This window comes from Fukomys damarensis, unplaced genomic scaffold, assembly GCF_012274545.1.
Source record: "Fukomys damarensis isolate Sample0158 unplaced genomic scaffold, DMR_v1.0_HiC HiC_scaffold_19, whole genome shotgun sequence".
Classification (NCBI taxonomy): domain Eukaryota; kingdom Metazoa; phylum Chordata; class Mammalia; order Rodentia; family Bathyergidae; genus Fukomys; species Fukomys damarensis.
In genome coordinates this window covers 47485833-47510487 of record NW_022900931.1, presented here as the reverse complement: position 1 = coordinate 47510487, position 24655 = coordinate 47485833, and the positions used below count along the sequence as shown (strand labels likewise).

Below are 24655 nucleotides of genomic sequence, written 5' to 3'. Positions count from 1 at the left end.
CCAAGATGGGAAGATTTGCTTTACCCTGATGGGCACCTAAAGACAATTCACTGAGTGGGTGCTGATTTCTTATGTGCTAAAAGGAATGCTAGCAGCAAGATAGGGAAGACACTTTGGTAAATGTGAGCCTTTTCTAAATGTATAATGCAAGGGCAAATTAATTTTTGTTTAAATGGAAATTTGTTTGTTTGTTTGTTTTTTTGGTACCAGGGATCGAGGGGACCTTGAGCTTGCAAGGCAGGCAGTGGAACCACTGAGCTAAATCCAAGCCCGGAAGTTTGTTCTTATACAGGGGGCTACACATTGGATTATAAACCCTCTAGACCAAAGAAGAGAACAGAAATAAGAGCTTTTCCCAAAAATTTATTTCCTAATCTTCAGAAGTCAATGTACTGGTGTCTGATGAAATTTCCAAAATATGAATCACATCTGTCTTTAGTTTTATATTCTTTAATCCAGAACTGGCTCCTTCTACTTCGGATGGCCAAATTATGGCCACCAAGAGTTGACTTCATGTCTGGAAAAACTACATCTCCATATCTAGCCACAATCCTTTTAGCCTCTCTCTCTTACTTCCAGCACACCTGTTCCTCCGCTCCATCATGTTTGCAGTTTTTCCACCACTCTCTTTAGTCCATTGGTCACCATACCATAGTTTTTCTTTCTTCCATCTCCTGGCTTCAGGTCATCTTCCACCTCAACCACACTCTAACCAGAATTCTCAAGATCCTCCCTTCCTGGTTGCTTTGGCACTTTGCAAATGCCTAAACTCAGATCAGGCTTCCTGTACGTCACACAATGGCTTTTCCAAACTTTCCCCTCCTCCTTAAACCTGTACCCTCTACACTGGAGGACAGTAATGTGGAGCTGTATAATGCTAGAATACCAGAGGTGAAAAGAGTCATATATCATGGGTTTATAGCTTTCTCATATTTTCCCCATGAGCAAGCAGATGACCAGAAGATTACTGAGTATTTCTTGTAATTTTAAATAATATAACACTGGCATGGTGACCTTTAGTAACTCTTGTTCTTGACTTCTGATTCCATAATTTTATCTGCTCTAGAACCCATGTGAACCCATGAATGTCGGATGTGCAGGGTGACTGGTCAAGAACCCTATGGGAAACAAGACAGGCCTGTCACAAGCAAAGAATAGAACTTACATCTGATTTCTGGACTTGGGCATAGATAGTAAGGCTTTTTTCTTCCATCGCTGGCTGAAAATGTTTTGCTTTACCTAGGGAAAAAAAACCATAGTGATTATCTCCCTCTGGGCCCCACATGCACTCCTTGTGCAGATCTGTCTGGTCTTTATTCCCCACTGCATACCCACCTTCCTCAAAACACTGGGTTAGTTATTTGTCCTGTCTAGCTCTGTTTCCCTACCTGTGAAATAGAATTTGAAGTAACTGCTTCATAGGGATATTGTGATAATTAAATGAGTTATTGCTTGCAAAGTGTAAATAACAGTACCTAGAACATAGCAAATGCCCAATATATGTTGGATGTTATTCTTATTGGTGTGTTCAATTATTATTATTTTGGTACTGGGGATCAAACTTGGGACCTTGCAGTTGTGGGGCAGGTGGCAGAACCACTGAGCTAAATCCCAGCCCAAGAGACTTTTTTTTTTTTTTTTTGGTACAGGGATAGAACTTGGGACCTTGTGCTTGCACGGCAGGCAGTGGAACCACTGAGATAAATCCTTGACCCTGTGTTCAATTATTTTAAACTGCATTGTTTTATGTGCATATACAGTCTCTTAATAGGACTCCAGGCTTTTTGAGAGCAGGACTGATTATTTATATCTCTCTTGCATTCTCCAGCTGGTAGTACACTGCTTCACTCACCGTTTTTTTACCATCCTATTTCTGGAGGACTCGGTGTGAATGTGTTTAGGGTGGGGATGATGGTATGGGAGGGCTGATCCACCTGGGGCTGTGTGGAAAATAAAACTGCAGCATTACTCTATGACTCTCCAACTGGGAATCTCACTCTGGGCCTTGGGCCTCTGTAAACTAATAAATTGCAAAACATTTCAATTTTTAGGCATTTTTAAAGTTTCCTTTTTAAATTATAAGAGTAACTCATTCTCATTGAAAAAATTAAAGTTGTAAAAAGGCTTTAGAGTCTAAGGAAAGGTTGTGGCCTTAGAATTAGGACATCTTCATTCTGACTGTCATGCTAATGACATTGGACAAATCAAGTCATCTTTAGGAGTCTCCTTTCCTTCCCTCCCTCCCTCCTTTCCTCCCTCCTTCTCCTTCTCCTTCCTTCTCTCTTTTTGAGCCAGGTTCTTGCTATGTATTCAAAACTGGCTTGAACTCACTATGTAGCTCAAGCTGGTCTAGAATTCACTGTGATCTTCTGGCTTCAGCCTCTCAAGTGCTGTGATTACAATTATGTGCCACAATGCCTGGCTATGAGTCTCTTTTCTTACCACAGTGAGAATGTAGACGAATATCTTTTGCAGCTCTTATCTGAAGAGTAGCAGTGTCCTGTTACCATGACTTTAAGTACATTCTTCCAGTGCAGCCCTCTCCTTGCTATGGGACTTAAACATTGCTATTTTAACTCACCTACATCAATAGATTTGTCTATGTATGTATGTATGTTTGCGTGCATGTATGTATCATCGTGGGAGTCACCTTGTTATGTGCTTTCTGTGTACTGACCTCCCAGTCCCCACAACAATGCTATGATATAATGTAATATGTGGTATCCCCATTTTGCAGATAAATGATGAGTCCATTTGCTTGGCTGCATAGCTCATCTGTGGCAAAGTCTGCATTTAAATGTAAGTCTGTCTAATGACAAAGTCTATACTCTTTTTTCTATTTGTTTGCTTTGAGATAGGGTCTCTCTGTATTGCCCACATTGGTCGTGAACTCTTGGGCTCAAGCAATCCTGTCTCAGCCTTCCAAGTAGCTGAGACTAAAGGCATGTGCCACCATGCCCAGCCCAAAGCCCATCTTCTTAATCAGTAAGTATTTCTGGGTTTCCAATTGCTGGAGCCAATTTGAAGATATTCAGAGTGAGGCTGGCTTCTGGAGATGATATCACTGGAAGTTGCCAACAGACTTCTGAACAATGTTTTGTGAAGGGTATAGCAACTCAATGCAGATTTTACCATAGGTTTGAGGTGTGTGACACTGGCTTCCCAAGAATCAGTGGTGGCTAGAGATGAGGCTGGGTATGTGTGATGGGGGTTGCTATGCTACGGAACTGTGGGTGGATAGGGAACACTGCTCCGCTCAAGATTAACCAACCATGTGCTTAGCAGAAAGAATATAGGTTAGGATCCTTGTGCTGTTCCTAACTAGGCTAAAGTAGAGGAATTAACCTCAGCTGTGTATCATCTCCGGCATCTCATTGTTTTCCTATAATAGAAGCCCAGTGTGGTCGCCCCACCCCCATTGCTTTAGAGTTGAGACAGTATTTCTCTCTGAATCACCCAGTCCTCCCCCATCTCCTCCTCGGTAAACTCTTAGATGGAGGAAATGAGACAAAAGGCAACTGTGCTGTGATCTACATTTTCTTATGTAAGCAAAACTAACATCACAGTGCTGAGGTAAGGGATTTTCTAATACGTGGTTCACACTGATCTACTTGAGAATGAGATCAGCCATCAGTTTGGTGATAGGAACATTCCCTCGCCACGGAAAAGCCAGGCAGAGCATCTGTCAGGGCAGGATATTCTGACTCCTGTATGGGTTGAGAATAGTGTGGCCAAAGGGAGCACACTGGCCTGTGATACTGAATCAGGAAAATTTGGAGGAAAATTTAGGACATTTGAACACCTAAACTGTAGGTGAATAGCTGAGCCTTACTGCTTTCAGTTTATTGTGGAAGGCATTTTGTTGGCAATCCAAGAGTTTTCCCTCTCAACACTAAGCCTCTTTTCAGGATCCGCTTTAGCATCCTGTACATATCTTTCCTGCAGTGCTGAGCAGAAATTATCTGCATAACGTCTCCCACATTAGAAACATGTGGCTTGGTTCCGGTGCCTGCCTCACAAGCACAAGGACCCAAGTTTGATCCCTGGTACCCAAAAAACAAAAACACAAACAAACAAACAAAAAACAACAAAACCAAAAACATAACATAAAAGAAACATGTGGCTCATTTCTCTGTTTATCCCCATGCCCTAATGCAGAGGGTGAAGACACATTGCATCAAACTGAGTTGAGCAAGTTTCCAGAATGTGCTTATTAAGTGCTTTTCAAAGGTGACCCCGCGCAGAAAGTTACAGCAGTGAGAACAAGTCTGTGCGTGTGACTAGCGGTCCTCTGCTTACCACAGAGTCTAGTAAGAAACTCTTTGTTGTCAGCCACCTACCTCTTCTTCTCCACAGGAGTATTACCACTTCGAGAATTAGGATGACACCCACAATGCCCCCTAAGAGCAGCCCAGAATACAATCCCCACTGTCTTGATTCTGAAAAAAAAAAAAATCAAAGGGCAATCTCAGAAGAGCCGTGAGCTTTAAAACATCCCACACAGCAATGAGAAGACTTGAGTCCTGTGTTCTGTTTCTACATCCTCTTCGCAGGGAGACATTCACCTGCATGGGTTTGGAGATCAACTTGAGACCACTGAAGACTTCCAAACCTGTTTTCTCATCCCCATCTGCACTCACTGCAATTGGCTTTCAGATTCCAATATTCCTAAACATTGTTCTATTAAAATGCTTTATTTTCACATCAACTACCGCATGTCTGAAATGATCATCATTATTACTTTTTTTGCCTCTTCTATGTCAACATCTCTGTCCTACTTCTCTGCTTAAATTTCTAATATGTCCTGTATTCATTTTGGGTAAAAAAAAAAAAAACACATAAAGCTTCCACATACTCTTGCCATCATCCCACACCATTCTCAAGAGACTCTAAGCAGAAGAAATCTGCTGTTCTTTTTTAAACAAATAAATTCCCCCACAACATTCTCATGCAACAAAAGGAGGAAGATATTGGCTCTTCTTTTTAAAAATAAACACATAGGGCTATTATTATTCTTCCATGCAAATAACTATGTTGAACCCATCAGACCTGAACTGCAAGAAAAGCTTGTAGCTTTTCCTCTCAATCATTATCATATTTAAAATTAGGCTCACCCAGGCTTAAAATCAGAACACCAGATTTTATAGCTTTCTCTCCAGCAGCCAGTTTGCCAAATCCCTTTGAACTAGGAGCGCCATTTTGGAATATAGTGAAAAAGATCTCTTGCCCCAGGAAATGAGACATGTAATTCAGTAAGATAATAGTAGGCAATGATTGAATGCTTACAGTAGGCCAGATGTTTGTGTTAGTGCGTCTTGTGTACTGATGTATTTAATGCTCACAGTAATCCTGTGAGTTGGCCATTCGCAACAAAGGTTAAAACACTCAGCAACAGAACTCCTTAGTTGAAGCCATCCTGCCCAGCTCCTACAGAGACAATATAGTAAACTAACCAAAACTACACAGGATAAAACCAAATCTTTGATGTCAAACCCATTCGTCCCTCCCAATGAGCCCTGACCCATCTCTTGAAAAGTTCACATATATAGATCTTCTTATCTAAAGCTAAAAAGGCCTTCTGTGAGATAGAGGAAATGGTCTTTTCAAATTGCAACTTTAAACAAAACTTTAGATACAATACAGGTGCTCCTGGAAGATCTACAAGGCACAAGGTGATCCAGAGAAAGATGTTCTTGAGCTATTACATTTGCCATCAAAACTCTTTCCATGCCTCACCTGGACTATGAGATTCCACTCTGAGAAACTTGTCCATTTTCCCTCTTGACAGTATACTCTGGCCTGAACAAACTCCTATCTTTACTCTTATTCTTGCCTTGGTGAATTATTTTACCACCTACATCACCAGCCCTACATATGCCATCTCTCACACTGTTGTAGGTGCTCACATCACTCCTATTTTATGGATAAGGAAGAAGGCATGGAGAATCTCACAAGTTAGAGCTTGCTCCAGGAGTAGAAACATGGCTGAGTTCTAAAGATGGACTTCTTGGGAAGGCCAAGAGACTCATGAGCTTGGAGAGAGTTACATTAGCGTGATACACAGTGGGGGTCAACTAAAGCACTAGGGGTCTAATTAATGGCACTGTGCTTCCGAACAGGTATTAATTAATGTATAAGGGTAACTTATAGGGATGACTGGGGAATAAGTCTGCTTATTGTTAAATCTGTAAGGGATTTGTTGGGGGAAAATTGTAAGGAAAGAATGGGTAGGTAACAAAGGAATAATACAACTGCAGACACAAGATGCTTATAAAACCGACTAAAATACAGACTGAATTCTCACTGCAAAAGATCCAAGTGGGCCTCCAGCCTATTGTTTCCTTCTGGATTTGAAAAGATTCGCCTTTTTCCTAGACTTTCCATGCATCAAGTCATCCCAAAGAATCTCAGTTAACTAACTTTGTGAATCCTTTGATTATAGAGTCTCTTCCCCAAACGGAGCACGATTGAAACCTGGCAGACATCAACTTCAATAGTTACATGGTCTTGATAAAAAAGTTAGGGGTGGGCAGACAATTCTAAAAAGATTCCTGACTTTGTATAAAGCATGAGAGATGGAATCCCCGCTGTGGCTGGGGGTGCCCTGTGAATTGGTCTACTCTGAATGGCAGATAACGCGGGTGTGGGGTGTGTGTGTGTGTGTGTGTGTGTGTGTGTGTGCGTGTGCGTGTGTGATAGATTATGATTGGTCCAGGGTTTCCATGTCTACACCAGAGACAGCAGTCTAGGAGCTGATCCAACAAGTTGTTAGAGTAGCTCTTACTCTTTTGAGACTATTTTCTCTTTCTTCTTCTATCACGTGCATTTTGTGAATTCTAAATTAAGAGTTAACTTGTGAACAGACATCTTGACCATTTTTATCATTTTAAAAGGTAATATTTTTTCCTAAATTTCATTTGAGATTTAAAATAAGACCAACAAATAAAATTGGGAAATAACAGATGATAAAACTGTGTCATGAAAGTCCCCAACCCACGCCAGCCTTTCTCCTCTCCCCTGGTGTCTGCTTCTGGTAGCACTACCACTCACCAGCTCATGTAAAGAAAGCAACATAACTGAGGCTGGAGGACATGACAACACCAGCCTTGGTCTCATCCTCCCAAGACCTTGGAAAAGAAAGAGACTGGGAGGATAATATCAGTCTGCTACCCTTGTCCTGTGACATAAATGACCATCTTCTGCTAGGCTCGTCAGATCAGAGACAATCTGGGCATAACCTTTTAAGGTATTTCACAAGCTTGAAGTTTTCTCCTGATCATTGGATATCAGTATGAGTGTACTGGGAAATTTAAATTACACAACCTAAGTCTTAAAAAAAAAAAACCTTGAAGAAACTACAGTGCTTATTTCACCCAACCCACTAATTTTATCTTCAGGAAACAGACTAAGACAAATGTACCTAGAGTCCCAGAAAAAATGGTGGCAGAGCTGGGTGGATGAGAACTGCAGATATTGTAGTTTGTGATTTGGTCTCTGGAGCTGGGGTCCCCACTAGGAGGCCTGCAAGGCCTCTTGAGTCTAAAGTCCCCTAGATGGGCAATCCAACTCTTCACTTTCCTCCGTTCTACAGGTGCCCATTCCTGGCCCTGTGTTCCACCCTGTACCACTCCTCAGTGCTCCTTCATCTGTCCACCATGCATAGTAGGCTTGGTGCTCAGATCACTCTTACTTCCTCTGTGTCACCACAGCTTTTCCTCACCACTGAAGCTCCCATTCTCCCCTGTCTCGTGGCCTCCTGCAATGTCAGTGGTTTATGTTATATATCTTAGAACCTATGTTTTGGCAACTTTATCTCAGCCACAGAGACCATTTCCAGTGAAGGTATTTGGAGTAGGACAGAAGGAGTCACATTCTGGATATGTCCTTTCATGACTCTCTGCCTCCTAGAGGTTCTACTCAATGGGGCCTGGTTTCTTTATTTGTAAAATGAGCATAAAAATATTCACTTTACTTTTTTCCAGTGCTGGGGATCAAACCCAGGGCCCTGCATATGCCAGGCAAGTGCTCTGCAACTGAGCGATGTAATTATGTATGGAAAATGCCCAGAGCAATGTCTGGAATCCATCATGTGGCCCATTAGCCTCCATTTTCCAGCTAACTGTGAGTCATTATTATCAGAGGCTGAGGCTCCTGGTCTTGGGAGCCAGAGACCATCTCTTACACAGTACTTTTCTTGCAGCTCTTTCAATACTTGGTACATTATGGAGCCCCGGTGAATCCTTGTTAATTGATTGGAAGGACAAGCAAATGGTTTTTATCTCAAGTCTGAATGACTCTGCATTGATGCCCAGAGATGCTTCAGTCCCATCCTGTCCTTGGCTTAGTTTCCTTATCTGCAGAGGAGGCCCAAGCAGTTCCACATTTGGCCATTTGGTGCACCCATTTGGTGCTTCCTATGATTATGATATTTATATAGGAACTCTGTGCCTTTAGGAACTCAAATAAGCATGGACAAAATGCTGCTTTTCTAGTTTGTGAGGGTCCAGCTTCCCATGAGTTCTGTAATTTCTGGGAATAATTTCCTGGTGGTCCACTAAGTCTTTGCTCCTGTATCTTTGCTTGTTCTGCTCTGTGCTCTCTTGGGTGTAAGCTTGTTTCCTCACCAATTTCCACAAAAGACAAACAAGACACTTCACAACAAGGATTCTGTGGTTTAAAGCCTCCACGGAAGATTTAAGGGTCATTAGGTACAGATTCCATTGTAATCCAGACTTTGTAATCTGACAGGCTCGGATCTGCTCTTTCTTTTCCTGTGTTTGTGTAAGCAGGATTTCACCTCATTTTCATACAGAACCATCTTATGCACACATTGATCTCATTCAGCCTTCTAGCATTTATGATAGTACAAGCTGTCCTAAACGAACACTGTTTCCAAAGAGGAATTCTAGTAGTGATTTTTTCCAGTGATAATATTTTCCATCTAGTAATGTATAGAAGTCCTACTTGACTGCAGTTCCCTAAAATCATCTCAGCACCTTGTTCTTTATTTGCCACCCCATTCCACCTGACACAAAATATAACAAAGGGACATTTCATATACTGTTGATAAGCTTAAATTAAATTAAATATAAGTCTATAGGAATGATTTGAGGAGACAAGTGTAAACTTTTGTTAAGAGTGATCAGAGAACTAAATATAAGAAAGACTCAGAAAGAATGCAGGGTCACCTTCTGAATGCCTCAAAGCAGGAGTCGAAGGGAAGGTATGATGGCCTACTTGTCAGATGCTTTATAACCAAATGGCACTGTGAGGAAAATCTGTGCTTGTGTCCTCAACAAGTCACCTGTGTTCTCCTTTTCAAGCCAGATACTCTAGCTTGCCCTCATTTTGCTCAGTCATGTAATGAGGCCTTTAAGGATGGTGATGCTCAGAAATGAGACAAAAGTTGTCCTTGAGTCCACAAACCCTTTTGCTCACAAAGGAATGCTACAAGAACTTTCTTGAACCAGACGTTTGGTACTTTCCCCCTTGGAGTCTCTTAGAGACAGCTGAGCAGGCTGACTGAGAACTCCTGTGACCTTTATGGAGAGTATTTCTCCACACTATGGTCCTCTTCTCTTTTGGTTGTGGTTTAAACCAGATAACCTTGTGTGTAGCCACACCACCAAAAAAATGCCCTGAGGCTTCTACCCCCACCTCTTTTTGTCTCTGAAAGTCTCTTGTCCCAGAAACACAAAAGCATCTCTCAAGTCTTCAAATCATATTTTTCAGGAAGATAAAGAAGAAAACAAACAAAAATCTGAGAGACAAATGTAGTTCACCCCAGGAGATATCAAGATGCTCATGTAACTTGTAACGGTCTGAGAGAACCGGATCTCTTTCCTGCCTTTCATGTGGTTCTGTCAGCAAGGCTGCAGGTATGGAGCATGTCTCCTTGAAGAAGCCAACTATCTTCAAGAGATACCATCTTATTGGTGGAAGTTTCCACTCAGAATTGGGGGTGGAGAAAGAATGCTTACAAACTACATAATAATTTAAGGACCAAGACCATCCAGGTAAACATTTTATAGAATCCGTCATTTCCATCTGAGTTGGTGGCTCACACCTATAACCCCAGCTACTTAGGAGGCTGAGGCAGGAGAATCACAAGTTTGAGGGTAGCCTGAGCAACTTAGTGAGATACTGTCTCAAAATACAATTAAAGAAGAGAATTCACAGCTTCCGGAATAATCCCTTTCCACCTGCCTATCCACCCAGATTGTATTGAGGCTCCTAGGACCATTTATTCTATTTTTATTTTCACAGTAATACAAGTTTTGTCCAGCTATACAGCTACTCAGCTAAGGACTACACTTCTCAGCTTCCTCTGTAGCAAGTGTGGCCAGGTAGCCAAGCTTTAGCCCATGAGAAGTACCTAGGTTCCTTCTGTCCACCTTTATCATCAGGCTTGCTGGATTGGGAAGGTCATGGAGAGGGACTGGGCCCTTGGAATGGAACATCTAGGGGACACAGGAGGTCCTTGTTGTAGGGAATGTCTTCATTAGTAAAAGGGTACTCTCTGGTGCTCATTGGCAAGGGTCAGCCCTTTTGTTCACTGAGCTAACTCAGACTTACTCAGACAGCTTTTTGCTAATCTTCTGAAAAGGGGCTCCCTTTCAAGGTGAGCTTCAGGGACTTTCCTTTTTAGTTAAATTATTTAAGGGATTCCATCAACCATCCTAGCACAGACATGACTATATTGCAAAACATGGTCATTAAGAACAGCAACAAATCATACACTGTCCACACCAACACACTTCACATGACTGTGACAGGATTTTATAGCACCTAACAATTTAGACTTTGCAATTAAGATGCTTTATTGTGATAGACATTAAAACAATATCATAGCCATAGGAATAAGAAACAAAGATGAATGTATGACGGAGAGTCTGGAAAAATATCATTTAAAATAATTTCCCCCAAAGTACAAGTAACTTGTTTCACGGGTCAGTTTAACTGGTCTCATTGCACCATTAACAACTTTGCGTTCTTTATTAATGAAAGTCAGAAATGTCTTAAAATCACTGCTCTGAGTTCTTAGATGGCGACCTCTAATAAACTCTCAGACTCTGCCATTTCATCTCAAAGCTGGGATTTCCCTTTGTATACAGGGTGAAAAAAAGTCTTTGTTAAAGCTAATAGTCACTGCGTTGGCCCAGGCCTCAGCGAGGCTCCTCCTTGACCAATTTCTCTTTCTTCTCTTCCCTCCCCAGGTCTGTTCACTAGACCACTGAGTTTTCTCTTCAAAGTGCAGAACTGGTGGTGCTATTTTCCTGCCTAAATCTCTATTAGTTTCTATCACCTATGGGATAATACAGAATAAGAGCCAGCTCTCGACTAATCTTTTGTCAGCTTGGGCAATTTCTATTTATCCTCCAAAACCCAGTTGAAATCCTCTGTGAGGCTCTGTCATTCCTTGCCCTTTGTTATTTTGCACATCCTTCTGTCTGCCCCTATCACAGAATGCAATCTAGGACAATTATTTATTAGTAGAACTATCTCCTTCCTTAAAGACAAGGCTCTTCTTTTCTTTTTAATCTTTGTATCTTCAACACCTAGCATAACGTTGGAACACAGTAGACCCCCCAATGGATATTTTTTCTAACTGAGCGTAGTTTTTGGTACCGGGGATCGAACTCCAGTCCTTGCGCTCGCAAACCGCTGAGCTAAATCCCCAGCTGAGCATAGTTTTTTTACAGTAGTGTTAATTTGCAAACACAGATCGATGTGTTAATAAAAGTGTTTAGTTAGCTTGGTGTAGTAAGAAGGGCATGTTACGAACCAGCTGTGTGGTCTGGTTTGGATGTGGGATGATCCCCCATCTGTGGAGGTGGGAGATTTCTATTTATCTTATGAGTTCAACTGTGTTGCCTTAAAATTCACATGTTGAAGTCCTTAGAATGGGATGGAGATCAGGTCTGGATGTTGGGGCTTTACAAGTTAAAACAAGGCAGAAGGACTGCAGTTTTAGGCCGGCTTGGACTATATAGTGAGATCCTGTCTCAAAAAAAAAGGAGGGAAGGAAGGGAAAAAAGAAGAGAATATGAAAAGCGGGATAAAACTACCATTTCTGTGATTTATAAGGCTTTTTTTTTTTAACAGGGTCTCACTTTATAGTTCAGGCTGGCCCTCAACTCATTATGTAGCTCAGGCTGGCCTTGAATTTGCAGCAATCCCCCTGCCTCTGACTCCCTAGTGTTGGGATTACAGCCATGAGCCATCACACGGGGTGGACCTTTTTTTTTTTTTCTTTTTTTGAGATGAGGTCTCACTCTGTTACCCAGGTTGGTCTTGCACTTATGGGCTCGAGTGATCCTCTTGCCTCAGTCTCCCAAATAGCTGGGACTACAGACACGTGCTTTCACTCTCAGCTACTATAAGGCATCTTAAATGTATTCTTTCTTCCACGAATAACTATGAAGATTCAGACATTCCAGCTCCACACCTCGTTCTGTGTGTGATCTCATTTGCCCGTTTTATAGTTTTATTTCCTCTCTGTAAAATGCAGATAGTAATCATATCACATTCTTTGGTTGTGATGAGGACTGAATGAGAGGCCAAATAACTGGCACACAGTAAATATTTAAGACCTGCTAGCCATTATTATTCATAGATGAAGAATGTAGGTCTCAGAAAGGTGGAATGATTTACCCTTGTGAGTAGGAAGGGCAACACTGGATCTAGGCTTTCTCTTTACATTCTGTAAAGTTCCCACTGTACAGCACTATTTTCTTGGTCTTGCAGTGTGGTCTGAATAGCTGTGGGCAGGGAGAGAGATGTGGATGGGAGGATGGCCTCTGACTGAGGTTTACGTGCAAGGTGGGCAAGCAGCCAGAAACATGGAGTAGGCGGGTGGATGGCTGACTCTTGCCAGGAAATGGCTGGGAGAGGCTGTTGCATTTGGTTCACCAATGACCTCTCAGTGCCTCAGTGCATACTGAATAGTGGCGTGGGTTATTTCCCCAGGAGTCCATCTGTGAATATTTCAGGGAAGCCTCTGGCACAGGAGCGGTAATGCTGAGGGCCTACCCTAGCTAGAATCCCCCTTTCTTCATCGCTGGCTATCCAGGAAAAGCTTTCTTACAGACACCAAGTCTAGTATGATTCATTCCCTGCCCAGTGATGCAGAGAAGGAACTGTCAGGGCACAAGCAATGACTTGCAGGGACAGCACGTTGGCCAGGGACACAGGACCTTTGCTGAAAAGGAGGCAATGTTTTACCTTGTTCCTGAGTGCTTAGATGGGCTTATTTAATCATGCTGTCTTCCAATAGAGTGAGAATAACTTATTACTAGCAAAAGACAAAAATGTACTCAAAAGACCTAGGTGTAGGCGCCGACACCACTATTTAAAAGATGAAGGAACTCGAGAAAGGTACTTATGCGCCATGACCTTCAAATCCTTCATGTGTCAAGAGAGGCTGATGATAACACCCGGCAAGGTTATTGTGAGAATCAAAAGAGATTATACGGTTAAGAGCACTTTGCCAGTAATAAAGTGCTATACAGTTTACCATTCTTCTCCAACTTTCAGGCCGGATCTTAGTCTCTCCTCTCTTTGACTCCCCTGGCCCTCTGACCTGCTATGAGATTTATTCTTCATGCCATAAAACACAGTCTCTCATTCTTAGCTTTCAATATTGAGTGCGTGTTTAAAGAGCAGAGATGGAGGGCCAGGGGTTCAGCTCAGTGGTTCTGCTGCCTGCCTCACAAGTGCAAGGTCCAGAGTTCGAGCCTCCCAATTTCCTACAGCACAGGTGATCAATAAACACTGATTGATGGCGTAGAACGGCCCCACCCGTGGGAGTTAGGACCCGCTTCCTGCATCTCTCACCCAGCCATCCCTTCAGTCCAGATCCAAGGTGGGAGGAGGAGAGGAAGGGCCACACCTTGGAGATGGGAGTTCTGGGTTCATCTTTTCCTTTTGGTTTCCTCACCAGGGAATTAAGCATAATAATTCTGCCATGACCAGCATGACAGTGAGCTCCCGGAGCACATGAAGGGCTTTTGCAAACCACAAAGAAAATCTAAAGCACTGTCAGGGCAAAGGCTTTGGCTGAGGAAGCAGAGCAACTGGCCTAGTTAGGGACGGAGCCATCAACCTCTCTGTGCAGCAACCTAGCTGCCACCAGGGCACTCACCTGCTGCGGGATCCGAACTGCACCTGCTCCACAGATTGAAGGCCTGGGAGCGGCTGCTGACAGGGTTGCTCGCAGTGCAGATGTAGAAATTGTCAGCATGCTGGGGGCCAAGGGTGAGGAAGAGCAGGTGGGAGCTGTTGGCTGGGCTGGGCAGGTGGGTGCCCCCCTCCTCGCTCCAGTTGTAAGCCACGTGGTCCCCCTGCTGCACCGTGCAGGCTATCGTCAAGCTGCAGGTCCCATTGTGGCTCTCCTGGGTCCTGTTTAGCACTTGAATTTCTGGAGTGGAGACCTGCTCTGTCAGGAGGAAGAGGAGGGAGGGAGCCATCACTGAAATGAACCCCTCTGGAATTCTCACTGACCTTTATGTCAAAACTACACAGCCTTCTTTCCCGAGGGGCTTCAGCGTGAGTTATCTCTGCGGGGAATTCTTGTGTCACAACATCGTTCACTCCCACTGTCTCCTTTCCAGGACTACACGGAGGTAGAACAGGGAAGATGGATTTGCTTGTACTCCCCCTCTGCCAATGAGATGTGAGATGCGGGGAGTGTTTTTGTGTATCTAAGGTAGGGAGAGGTTCTCAGTCATAGCCAGAGGCTCTGTCAATCTACCCAACTCTCACACCATGAAATAGGCAAGGGGAAAGTCTTGTGTATTTACAACTAGTATAGGACAAGCACAGTACTGGAGCTTTATGTCCATTCTCTTCTTTAACCCCTGAGAGTTATAACTGTAGTGATAATCATTCCCATTTTATGGATGAGGAAACTGAGTCCTGGAGAAACAGGAAGTCTTACGTAATATCACACAGCTTCTAAATGGCAAAGGTGAGTGGAGGATGTCAGTCTGCCTTACTCCAAATTCCACCGTCTTGCTTTGACTTGAAAAGAAAGCCATGCTTGCACAGATCACATTTTATAAGCACAAAAAGACAGAATATATGACCTGCACATCGCTTTGCAAAATATGTAGCTTCCATGCTCAAGGAAACTTTGCTCCTGGATCACTCTTGCAGTGACCTGATAGAGGGCTGTGGGAATTCTGCACACCCTTTTTGCACAAAAGAGAATGCTGGGGCAAGGGAAGGCATTGCTGTCCCTCCTCTAGATACAGGAGGATTTCAAAGAAATGTAGGTGGGGCTCCCTGTCCTGTCCTCAGAGATGAGGAAGTTACTTTGAAGAAGCAGGAAAGCCCCATGTGGGTGAGGATTCCTGGAAATTCAGGTGAACCTCTAGGCCCTGGAGAAACAAACTTTTGGGGCACTCAAGATGGGCCAGCAGTTAAAGAGCTTCCAAAAAACCCTTTTCTTGGGTCCAGGTGTACCTAGGTTCTAGTTAAAGTACTTTGTAACTGGAAGCTTCCTTTAAGTGAGAAAAAGAGCTCTTCTTCCACTACGTAGGAGGGATCTGAGGCCAGGCTTCAGGGCTTGGCGAGTAATGTGTAGGTGGAATTTCAGCTCTCTTGACCCAGAACCCCTAGTATAGTGAGTCTCCTACACAGACCTGTGTAAGCATGTGCAAACCACCTCTCTCTGAATTTCAGTGTCCTCATCTATAAAAGAGATTGGGTTTGATCAGTGGTATTCAAACATTTAAAAAATCAGGAAACCCTTTATTTTTCCCAAATAAAATCTTATTTGCAAACCAAGACTGCTGGTGCTTGAGGCCCTCCAGCCCACACGTAGCTGTGCCCCTTCTTTCGGAAAGAGGTAAGGTCAGCTAATGCTAATCAGCTAAATGTGCAATTTGGAGGGGAAACAATGTCAACCCCTCAAACAATTTCCATAAAGCACAGTTTAAATTCTCCATGTAAAGGTACAAGATCCCAATGACAAATGTAACTGTACCGTATACTCAAAAAGTACCAATAAACTCAATGAGGAAAAAAAATAACTCCTTGGAGTTGATGATGCTTCAAGTTGCTTCCAATTTTAAATATCCATAGCTTCTTTTTTTTTTTTCTGGTACCGGGGATCGAACTCAGGTCCTTGCACTTGCAAAGCAGGCCACCGAACCGCTGAGCTAAATCCCCGGCCCTGAATATCCATAGCTTCTGAGGGAGGCCTAAATTCTGACTAGAGAACATCGTGGCTCTCCAGGGTGGGGTGGGGAAGCTCCCATTATTACCATAAAGCTTCAGCTGCACACAAAATGAGTGGATTTGTACGTTTTCCTCCAGGTTCATAGAGTACCATCCCTCGTGCTCCTTCCTGCTTCCTAGGATCCCCAAGCTTAGGTTTTCCAGATGAAACTGATAGCCACGCTCTACGTAATCTGATGAGCTCCTTTCCCGTAGACTGAGAGACATTATTTTCCTCTTGACGGAGTCTTCTGGTGATTTTGATATCATGACAAGGATGCGGTTGCTTTTGTTCATGCTCTTGTTTATCTGTTCATCTGTCAGAGGCAGCAGCACATTCCTTCCCAGCTGCTGGACAGACACTGGGCAGTTCTTCTGGCTTCCACCTGTGGGAGGGAAGAGAAGAGAGTCCCTTATGATGATGATCTTGGGAGTCACGTCGTGCAGTGGATCAGGAATAGCAATCTAAGGCTCTCACTCTCCTCTTGTTACTATCCCTGGGATTGCCAGGTACTTTGTGGTCTGTGAGCACTACCATGAGGGTCCCTATTATATCCTTAATATTCAAAATTTCCCAGTGGAAATCTTAAAATTACTTAAGAGCTGTCACTAGCACACTGAGTGTCTTTTAACTCAGATTTACAGTAAGGCCTATAAGGCACCTATAAGGTAAATGACTTCTCGAAAGTCACACCGGTAAGTAGCAGAGTCAGGACTAGAGTCTAGGTCTATTAATTCCTCTATCATGGCTGTTGCCACCATGGGAATATAGGACAAAGGACAGAGAGCAACTGAAAATGACTTTGAGCTCATGTCCTGAGAGGAGCACAGTTACAGAAGCATCATATCTGGTGAGGAGAAAAACAGAAAAGTGTGAGGGATGTGGAGCTGGGGAGATGGTGAATCCAGTGTTTGAACCAGAAACCTGGCTGTCCAAAAACTCCTGGACAAAAATCAATAATGTTTAAGTTGCAATTGTATTTTATTTCTCTTTTTCAAAAAGAGCTGAGTAAGGAACACACACAGACACAGACATACACTTCGCAAAAAGCAAAAACATCAATAACAACAAAAGATCCAAACCAAAAACCTTTAAACCGCTGTAAGGAATCCTACTGCTGATTATTTAACACCTCCTCTCCGCTCAAACCCACAACCTGCCTTTCTCCCTCCTTAACTGATCTCTGTGTTTTTTGTTTCAGTTTAAAAAATTAGAAGAAAAAGAAAAAGAACTATTTGTTACCGCCCGAGATCAACCCACCTAACCAGATGGATGGCCCATCGCAGGCTGGCCTTTTTCTTCATGACGCACTCAACTACTTGAAGCGTTTGCTCCTGCAACTGACCCACCGCGTGCATTATCAGCTGTCTTTTGGGCTATTTCCAACAATGTACAGCATACAAACATAATTGCTCTCACCTTGAAAATCCCTGACCCAGTCCCAGGTACCTACCTAGCTACGACCCCATTTCTCTGTTTTCCTTTATGGAAGGTCCTTTGTTAGATGTTTATGCTGTTTATTCCTTCCTGACCCTGTACTCATTCCAAACAGGCATTCTTCCCTGCTCGTTCCTACAACCACTTTGGTCAGGGTCACCATCTGCTCCACAAGACCAAATCACTTCTCCATTCTTGTCGTGTGTGTCAGACCACTTGGCAGAGTTCACCACTCACTCTTTGAAACTGTCTTCATTTGGTCCTGGAAGACCGCACTCTCTTGACTTTCTGCTTTCTTGTCTTACCCTTTTCAGTTTCCCTGGTGGGAAACGTCTGCTCTTCCAGATCTCTCAATATTGGAATATCTCAGGGCTCAGCTCTCAGACTTTTTCTCTTCCTCGTCTATACTCATCCAATTTCTCATTCAGCTATACAGTTTGATGTATTTCTGCAATACTTCAAGTTTTATCTCCCAGCCAAACTCTACTCTGTACTCTCAACTGCCTACATGGATCAGTATTTGGAGGTCAAAAGTCATCTCAAACCTAGCAAATGAATACTTGAGTCCACAGTCACTTCTGCAAACATTACAATTCACCCCGTTTCTCAGGGCAAGACATTGGAATTCTCTTTGACTCCTTTCTTTCTCTCATATTCTATATTCAGTCCAACAGAGACCCCGGTTAGCTGTAACTTCAAAATGAGCCTGAGTCCGAGCAATCCACGCCGTCACTCCTATCTCACGGGCCTGGGCACTGCATTGTCCTCCAGCTCATCTCTCAGCATCTGTGCAGTGGGTGGACAAGGTGATCCTTTGAAACTGGGTCTAATTTCAGCTCTCTCCTGCTTTTAGGCCTTTCTGACACTCACGACAAACAGTTCACAGTCTTTGACTGATGCAGCTTCAAAGATACTGCGTTTCTACTCCCTGGTACCTCTCCAATTCTGTTCCCTGCCCTCTGTGCTGTGCTTACCTGATCCCAGCCCTTCTTACACCGGGCTCTTCGTTAAACTTGCCAAGAATTCTTTTATCTCAGAGTGTTCACATCTGTAGCTTCCCTCCCTGGAACCTTTCCTCTCTTGTCTGCCTGGATAGCTCATGCCTTTGCTTTATTTTAGGGCTCTGATAAAAACTTATCTCCATGGAGAGACCTCTGACCATGTATCTAAAAGGCACCCTCCTGCTCTCATCACTGCCTGATACTATAGTGCACATATTTTACTTCTATTTTTATTTCTTCTACAATTCCTTCCAGAAGGAGAACATTCTCTCAATTACCATTTTGGCCTCAGGACTTACAACAGTGCTTGGTGCTTAGGAGGTTTTTAATAAACATTTTTCCATTTATGAATGCTGAAGACCATATTACCTGACCAATCTCTTATTTGGCTTTGCCTAACTTGTATATAACTGAATTTAAGCATCAGCTAGTATTCATAAAAGGAGCCCATGACTCAGAGGGCGCATAGATTGCTCTGTTGATAAGAAAGTCAGAAGAGTAAAATAGAACTGTCTGTTTCAGTAATGTATCTACCTAGAAGAGACCCCACTACAGTCAATGATGGTTAAGATGTGGTTGGAAAATTGGGCAAGCTGACCAAAATGTTCTCAATACCAAAATGCTCCAAAATCCCCATACTGTCCTGTAAAGCACCCAACTAATATTAACTGGAGATCAGCCATCGTGAAAAGAGAAAAGGCCATTCTTAGGCTAAAATCAGAATCAGGGTGGTTGATATGCATAATTGTTACAGAAAATTGCAAAAGGTGATTAGATATTTGTTCTTTTGACTATTACTAATATATTAAACCTTAAAATAGAGTGCTCACCCCCTTGCTTGATGAGATGAGGGATGTTATTTTTAATCAGAGTTTTTGGGTTGTTGTTTTTACATAGATACAGTGGGATATGCATTGGACTTTCATCCAGCCATACTTAGGAATGCCCAAGTGTCCAGATAATGTGACTTCTTAGGTGGTTACATATTTGAGTTGTAGAACAGAAGGAATGAAACAGGGAGGGAGGGAGAGAGAGAGAGAGAGAGAGACAGAGAGAGAGAGAGAGAGAGAGAGAGAGAGAGAGAGATTTTGAGTCCTGAACCTAAACTTCTATTTGTAAGGGAATAAGAGAAAATTGAAAGCCCTACATGCAAGAATGAACTACCTGAACTTGAATTCTAAAAGATGTGTTGATAAGCATATGTACATTTTCTGGGAGCACTTCTGAAAACGTTATCTCTCAAAGGGATCTGAGATTTAAAACTAATTTAGAATCACCACAAAACTGCTGTTTTTTTAAGATCAATTTTTGTACAGAGAAAAAAAGCAGTGGAAATTATTCCCACTTTAAGACCATAACCCTCTAGTCCCACATGCCCCTTCCTTCATCTAACCCTGAAGACCATTTAGACCACAACTGCTTCCCAAACCCGAAGTTTGTAGGAAGAAGAGAGTGGATATAGCATGAAATAGCAAGTATCCAAAAAGCAAAAGTAAAAACCACAATGAATGAAAGAGAATAGGAGGGGAAAAGGAAAAGGGAAGGGTCAGATGAGAAGGTGAGGCTGAGTGGGTTACCCGAGTGTGCAGTGTAATCCCAGCGTCACCATGCAGAGCCCTGAACACCTCACTACCCACATCAAGGACGATGATTCAATTCCTGTGCTGGTGAACGGCTTGCTCCAGAGGATATACCTGAGATCATTCCCACGCAAGCACAAGTGGAAAACTAGTGGGGCTTTAAAGTGATTCATAAAACACTTCAAGTGGAGTCCCTGCTCCTGAAACATCCTACTCCCTGATGAATGTTTTCCAGTGTGTCTGTGATTCAGTCAACCCTGTTTACCAAAAGTCTGGGAGGAAACATTTAGAACTTTTAACACCAACTCACTTTCCTTCACGGGTAAATGGGTAATTCTACTTCAAAAGAAGAGTGATTCACCTAGAACCATGGCTGATGGTCTGAAATTTGTAGGATTTAGCAAACCCTTTCACAAGACGGGATTCTACCTAATGATAATTCTTTTTCTGTTTTAGGGCTTAACACTGTTATTTCGCATGTGTCTTCAGCATCATGCTATGGTAATTTTTCAGTTAGGGAAGAGATAAAAATCATTGGCCCCACAGTTCTTATGGTAAATTTAAGGCAGGAAGAAAAGATAAATTGTCTAAGACAGTTTTTCTAACACATCCATCAGTCAAGCACCCATTCCTATTTCTTAATGCTGCTACATGGGGTAATCTGTCCACCTTAGACTAAATGTAGGTGCTGCCTGCCAGTCTCCAAGGGAGACCAACATCTCCTCCTGAGGGGAGGCTGGCCTGGTTCCTAGCTTTGGTCAGATTTTCCAACACACACTGCAGACATAGTTTGCATCACTCCTTGATGCCACTTTTCACATTTTTAATTGGATCAGTGCCTGCCCTCCCATTCAATGAAGAACGCCCAAGTGTAGGGATGGTGCCTGTTTTATCCACTGTGGCATTCCCAACATCTCATCACCTGTGGCACAGCAGAAGCTCAGGAAATTCTTTTTTCCCCCCCCCACGTAAATGAATAAAATGAAATGTGCTGAATGACTACAAAGAGTTGAAGTTTTCCTTTCCCCACAATCTGAATATACTCTGCCTTATCTTTATCACATCCCTAACAGGTTTAGTATGGGAGAAATAACGGGACTCCTGTCCCACTTGTTAGGTGAGGAGCTAGCTATGAACCTTGGGTTTTAGGTTGCCTTTCCCACAAGCACAGGCAACACATTGAACTTCCATCTAAAATACTCTTCTTCCAGTCCCATAAAAATCCAAGCCACCTCACTCAAGTGTCTGAAATGCATACAAGAAACTCGTGGCCACTTTCAGCAAGAGATGTGCAAGGGAAGTTAGTCTTCACTCTGTACATGGGACACTCTGCCAGCAAAAGAGTTCACGAAAGTTAAATGAAAACTGATATGATGAAAAAAGTTTCTGTCCACTTTCTGAACTTCAGGTAGAATACTACTTACATGCCTTGTACTTTCTTTTCCTTTTTTCTTTTTTTTGGGGGGAGGGAGAGGGCGAGCGGGTACTGGGAATTGAACTTGGGACCTGGCTCTTGTGAGGCAAGCGGTGGAACCACTGAGCTAAATCCCTGACCCATGCCTTGTACTTTCTCCTGATTCCAGCAATGCTTCTCACTTTTGGAAATTTTCTGTACTTTAATTATTTTCCATGCAGCTCAACTCATATGCTTCAATTATATGTGGTATATTCTAATTTTTAGCATGGAACCTAGATACTAATTCTAGCATTCCTCCTACTACCCAAACTGAGATTTCTGGGGTCAACCTACACCAGCACAGGAAAACTACTAAACTACTCCATGTCTCTTTTATTTATAAAGTTGTAATTGTAACAATAACACACAGGGTTGGTGTGTTATTAATAATTAAATGACTGATATACATAAAGCACTTAGAACAGTGCCTGGTATATAGCATGTGCATACTACACACTACTATTATTCATTCAACAAACATTTAGAGACGGGATCTCATCTCCCAGACAATGTGTCAGAAGCTGAGCATTTTCTGTGGCCATTCACTTTGCCTTCTTTACCCCTGGCACAGGTGCCTTGAGTGGCATCATGTGTCCTTACTAGACTGTTACTGAGTGGAACTGTCCAAAGTCAATCTATGGGTAAAACCACATGGCCCTGATGTTCTGATTTTCATTCCAATGCTGGGGACAGGGAAGGTGAGGGCCTCACACCACAGAATTAAACCTTTTGGGAAATGGAAGGGCCTTGATCAACGTCTTGAGATGGAACAGGCTACAGGCACACAAGGTTGAGTCAGCCTAGAACGTGTCCCTCCCCTCTCACCTCCTGAGTGTCAAGTGGGTGGGGAGGACTTGTAAGGAGGAATAAAAAGTCTCACTGGGGCAATGGGAAATTCACTTTGTTGGGGGAAGGGACAGGTGGGCTTTTTGAGTTTTACAATTCTGAGAGGGAATTGGAAATTGAGGTAAGTAGAGATAGGAAGAAAGGGGAGTGGGTACCCCTTTTACAAGAATTGAGCTTCTTGGTTAGGTAAACAGGCCATGACTGAGTATCCCATTTACAAAGCATTTCTGTCTGGGTTTTATTGGGGTTTCATGAAGGGTGAAATTGCGTGTTTAAAAGTAAAAATGAAAATTTGCATTAGAAGGATGAAATTGCATATTTAAACATAGGCACTAAAAATAAAAATTTGCTTAGAAGAGGATGAAATTGTGTGTTTAAAAATAAAAATGCTAAACATTTTTGAACATGTTTTGGAAGCTGGATTGCAAGGAAGGGAGCGGCTGCCAGTTGGGTAGACCTTCCTTCTGGGGGCTGGGCTGCTCCTCACTAACAAGTGGCCACCAAAGCCTTATGTAGAGCAGCTGTCACCTGGGCCTCAGCTGACAGCAACAAGCAAGTCCAGTGACAGGATTATCCAGCACAGAATTCAGTCTCACCACTCCTTACAGTAACCAAGAAGTTACACTGGCAATGGCGGCGTTCCAAGTGAGGTTCAACAAGCAAGGATAGGCTCTCCCTGGCTCCCTCTTCTGAGCTCTGAGCTCAGTCCTCTGACTCCTAGACTCAGGAGGTAAGGGCCAGAAGTCTGCTGATTCCAAAGGGAAAGAGGCTCAGCAAATGTCTCTACAACTGAGATTCTGGAAAGAGAGAGATGCCATGAGAAGATACCATGTCTCTGGCATATCCCGGGGCTTTTCCTGGAAAAGTCCATAATGGATTTGCCATCTTGAAAACTCCAAGCCTAAAACACCCTTGGCTTCAGGATTTCCCCCCTTCCCTAAAGCCGCTTCCACTGCCTCCCAGCATCTGCCCAAAGTCCCAAGATGCATGACCAGAGCCAGCTTCTCTTTGCTCCCCCAGTCATCCCGGGGTCCGTGTCTTGTTTGGCTTTGTCTGTTTCAAATACCTTTGCTCATGGGTCTGCTACTACTAAACAGAGAACGACACCTTGCCTTGGAAGGAAGAAGAGCCACAAAGACAGGAGCAAAGCGCAGCTTCAGAATCTCTCCGCTGCCAGTCAGCCCCTACTGCTGGAGCTGCTTTGACTCTGAAGACTCCCGATTTTGCATTCTGTAACCAGCCTTGGGCTCCAGAAATCCCAACTTCTCCCCCATGGTGGAATCTTTCCCCAGAAAGTAGGCACCAAAATGACCACACTGTCGCCACTGCCACTTCTCTGTCAAAGCCCTAGGGTTTTCACTTCTATTCTCTTTTCTTGCTGTTGCCTTGAGTTTCCTTAGACTGCTTTCAGATTTTTCCACTTGTATGTGAGAGGGTTCCTTTCCAGGGCCAGAATGTAGGACAAACCTTCTCCCAGAGCTCCATCCATCCAGTTCAACCCTGGTAGCTTGAGTCTGCCAGGATGCTCACACAAAACCAACAGCACAAGCAACAACTCAACCAACATAACAAGTGCCTTTGTGTGGAACTCCTGGTTTCTTCAGAAACTAGGACTCGGAACTCAAGGACCCAGGAGCTCATAATATTCCTGCCTTTTTGAAAGAGGCAGTAGAAACATAGTCCCTAAGGAAGAGACAGCTAAACCACAGCCCCCAACTCATGCATCTTTCCTTCATTCATTAGGCTGTGCTGACAGCTTATTGCAAGACTCAGACATTCAAAACAGATAAACACTCACCTGTTGCGTTACTCAGATGAAAAGCTGCAGACAGAAACAGCAGGAGGCTTAGGGAGAGGAGCCCCTTGGGATCCATCAGCCAGTGAGGAGAAGACAAGGGGTCTGCGGTGGAACCCAGCCCCACTCACAGGTGCCCTGGCAGGAGCAAGCTCCGTGTCAGCAGCGCTGCCTGTGTGTCTTGTTCACACATCAGGAACCAGCGGGTTCCTGAAGCAGCTTCCTGTCTCACTGGGGCTTTTTCTTCCTGTGTCTTGAGGATTGCTCATCTCTATTCGGGCCGTAATTCACTTTGCTTTTCTCTAGAAGCGCGTACAA

General features: G+C 43.3%; 1 protein-coding gene across 2 annotated transcripts in view; it reads right to left on the bottom strand.

Annotated features, from left to right (window-relative positions):
- Positions 1-24416, bottom strand: part of Slamf1 (signaling lymphocytic activation molecule family member 1) — a 31953-nt gene extending 7537 nt beyond the window's left edge. The window contains exons 1-5 of one of the 2 annotated variants that reach the window (XM_010616653.1): positions 24341-24416; positions 16269-16607; positions 14140-14437; positions 4341-4432; positions 1166-1239 (exon numbers count right to left, since the gene is read on the bottom strand). In XM_010616653.1, coding sequence (XP_010614955.1) covers positions 1166-1239; positions 4341-4432; positions 14140-14437; positions 16269-16607; positions 24341-24416 — 879 coding nt within the window. Of the gene's footprint in view, positions 1-1165; positions 1240-4340; positions 4440-14139; positions 14438-16268; positions 16608-24340 lie in introns of both variants that reach the window. The other variant, XM_033766153.1, reaches the window with a different exon arrangement.
- Between the last annotated feature and the right edge of the window lie 239 nt (positions 24417-24655).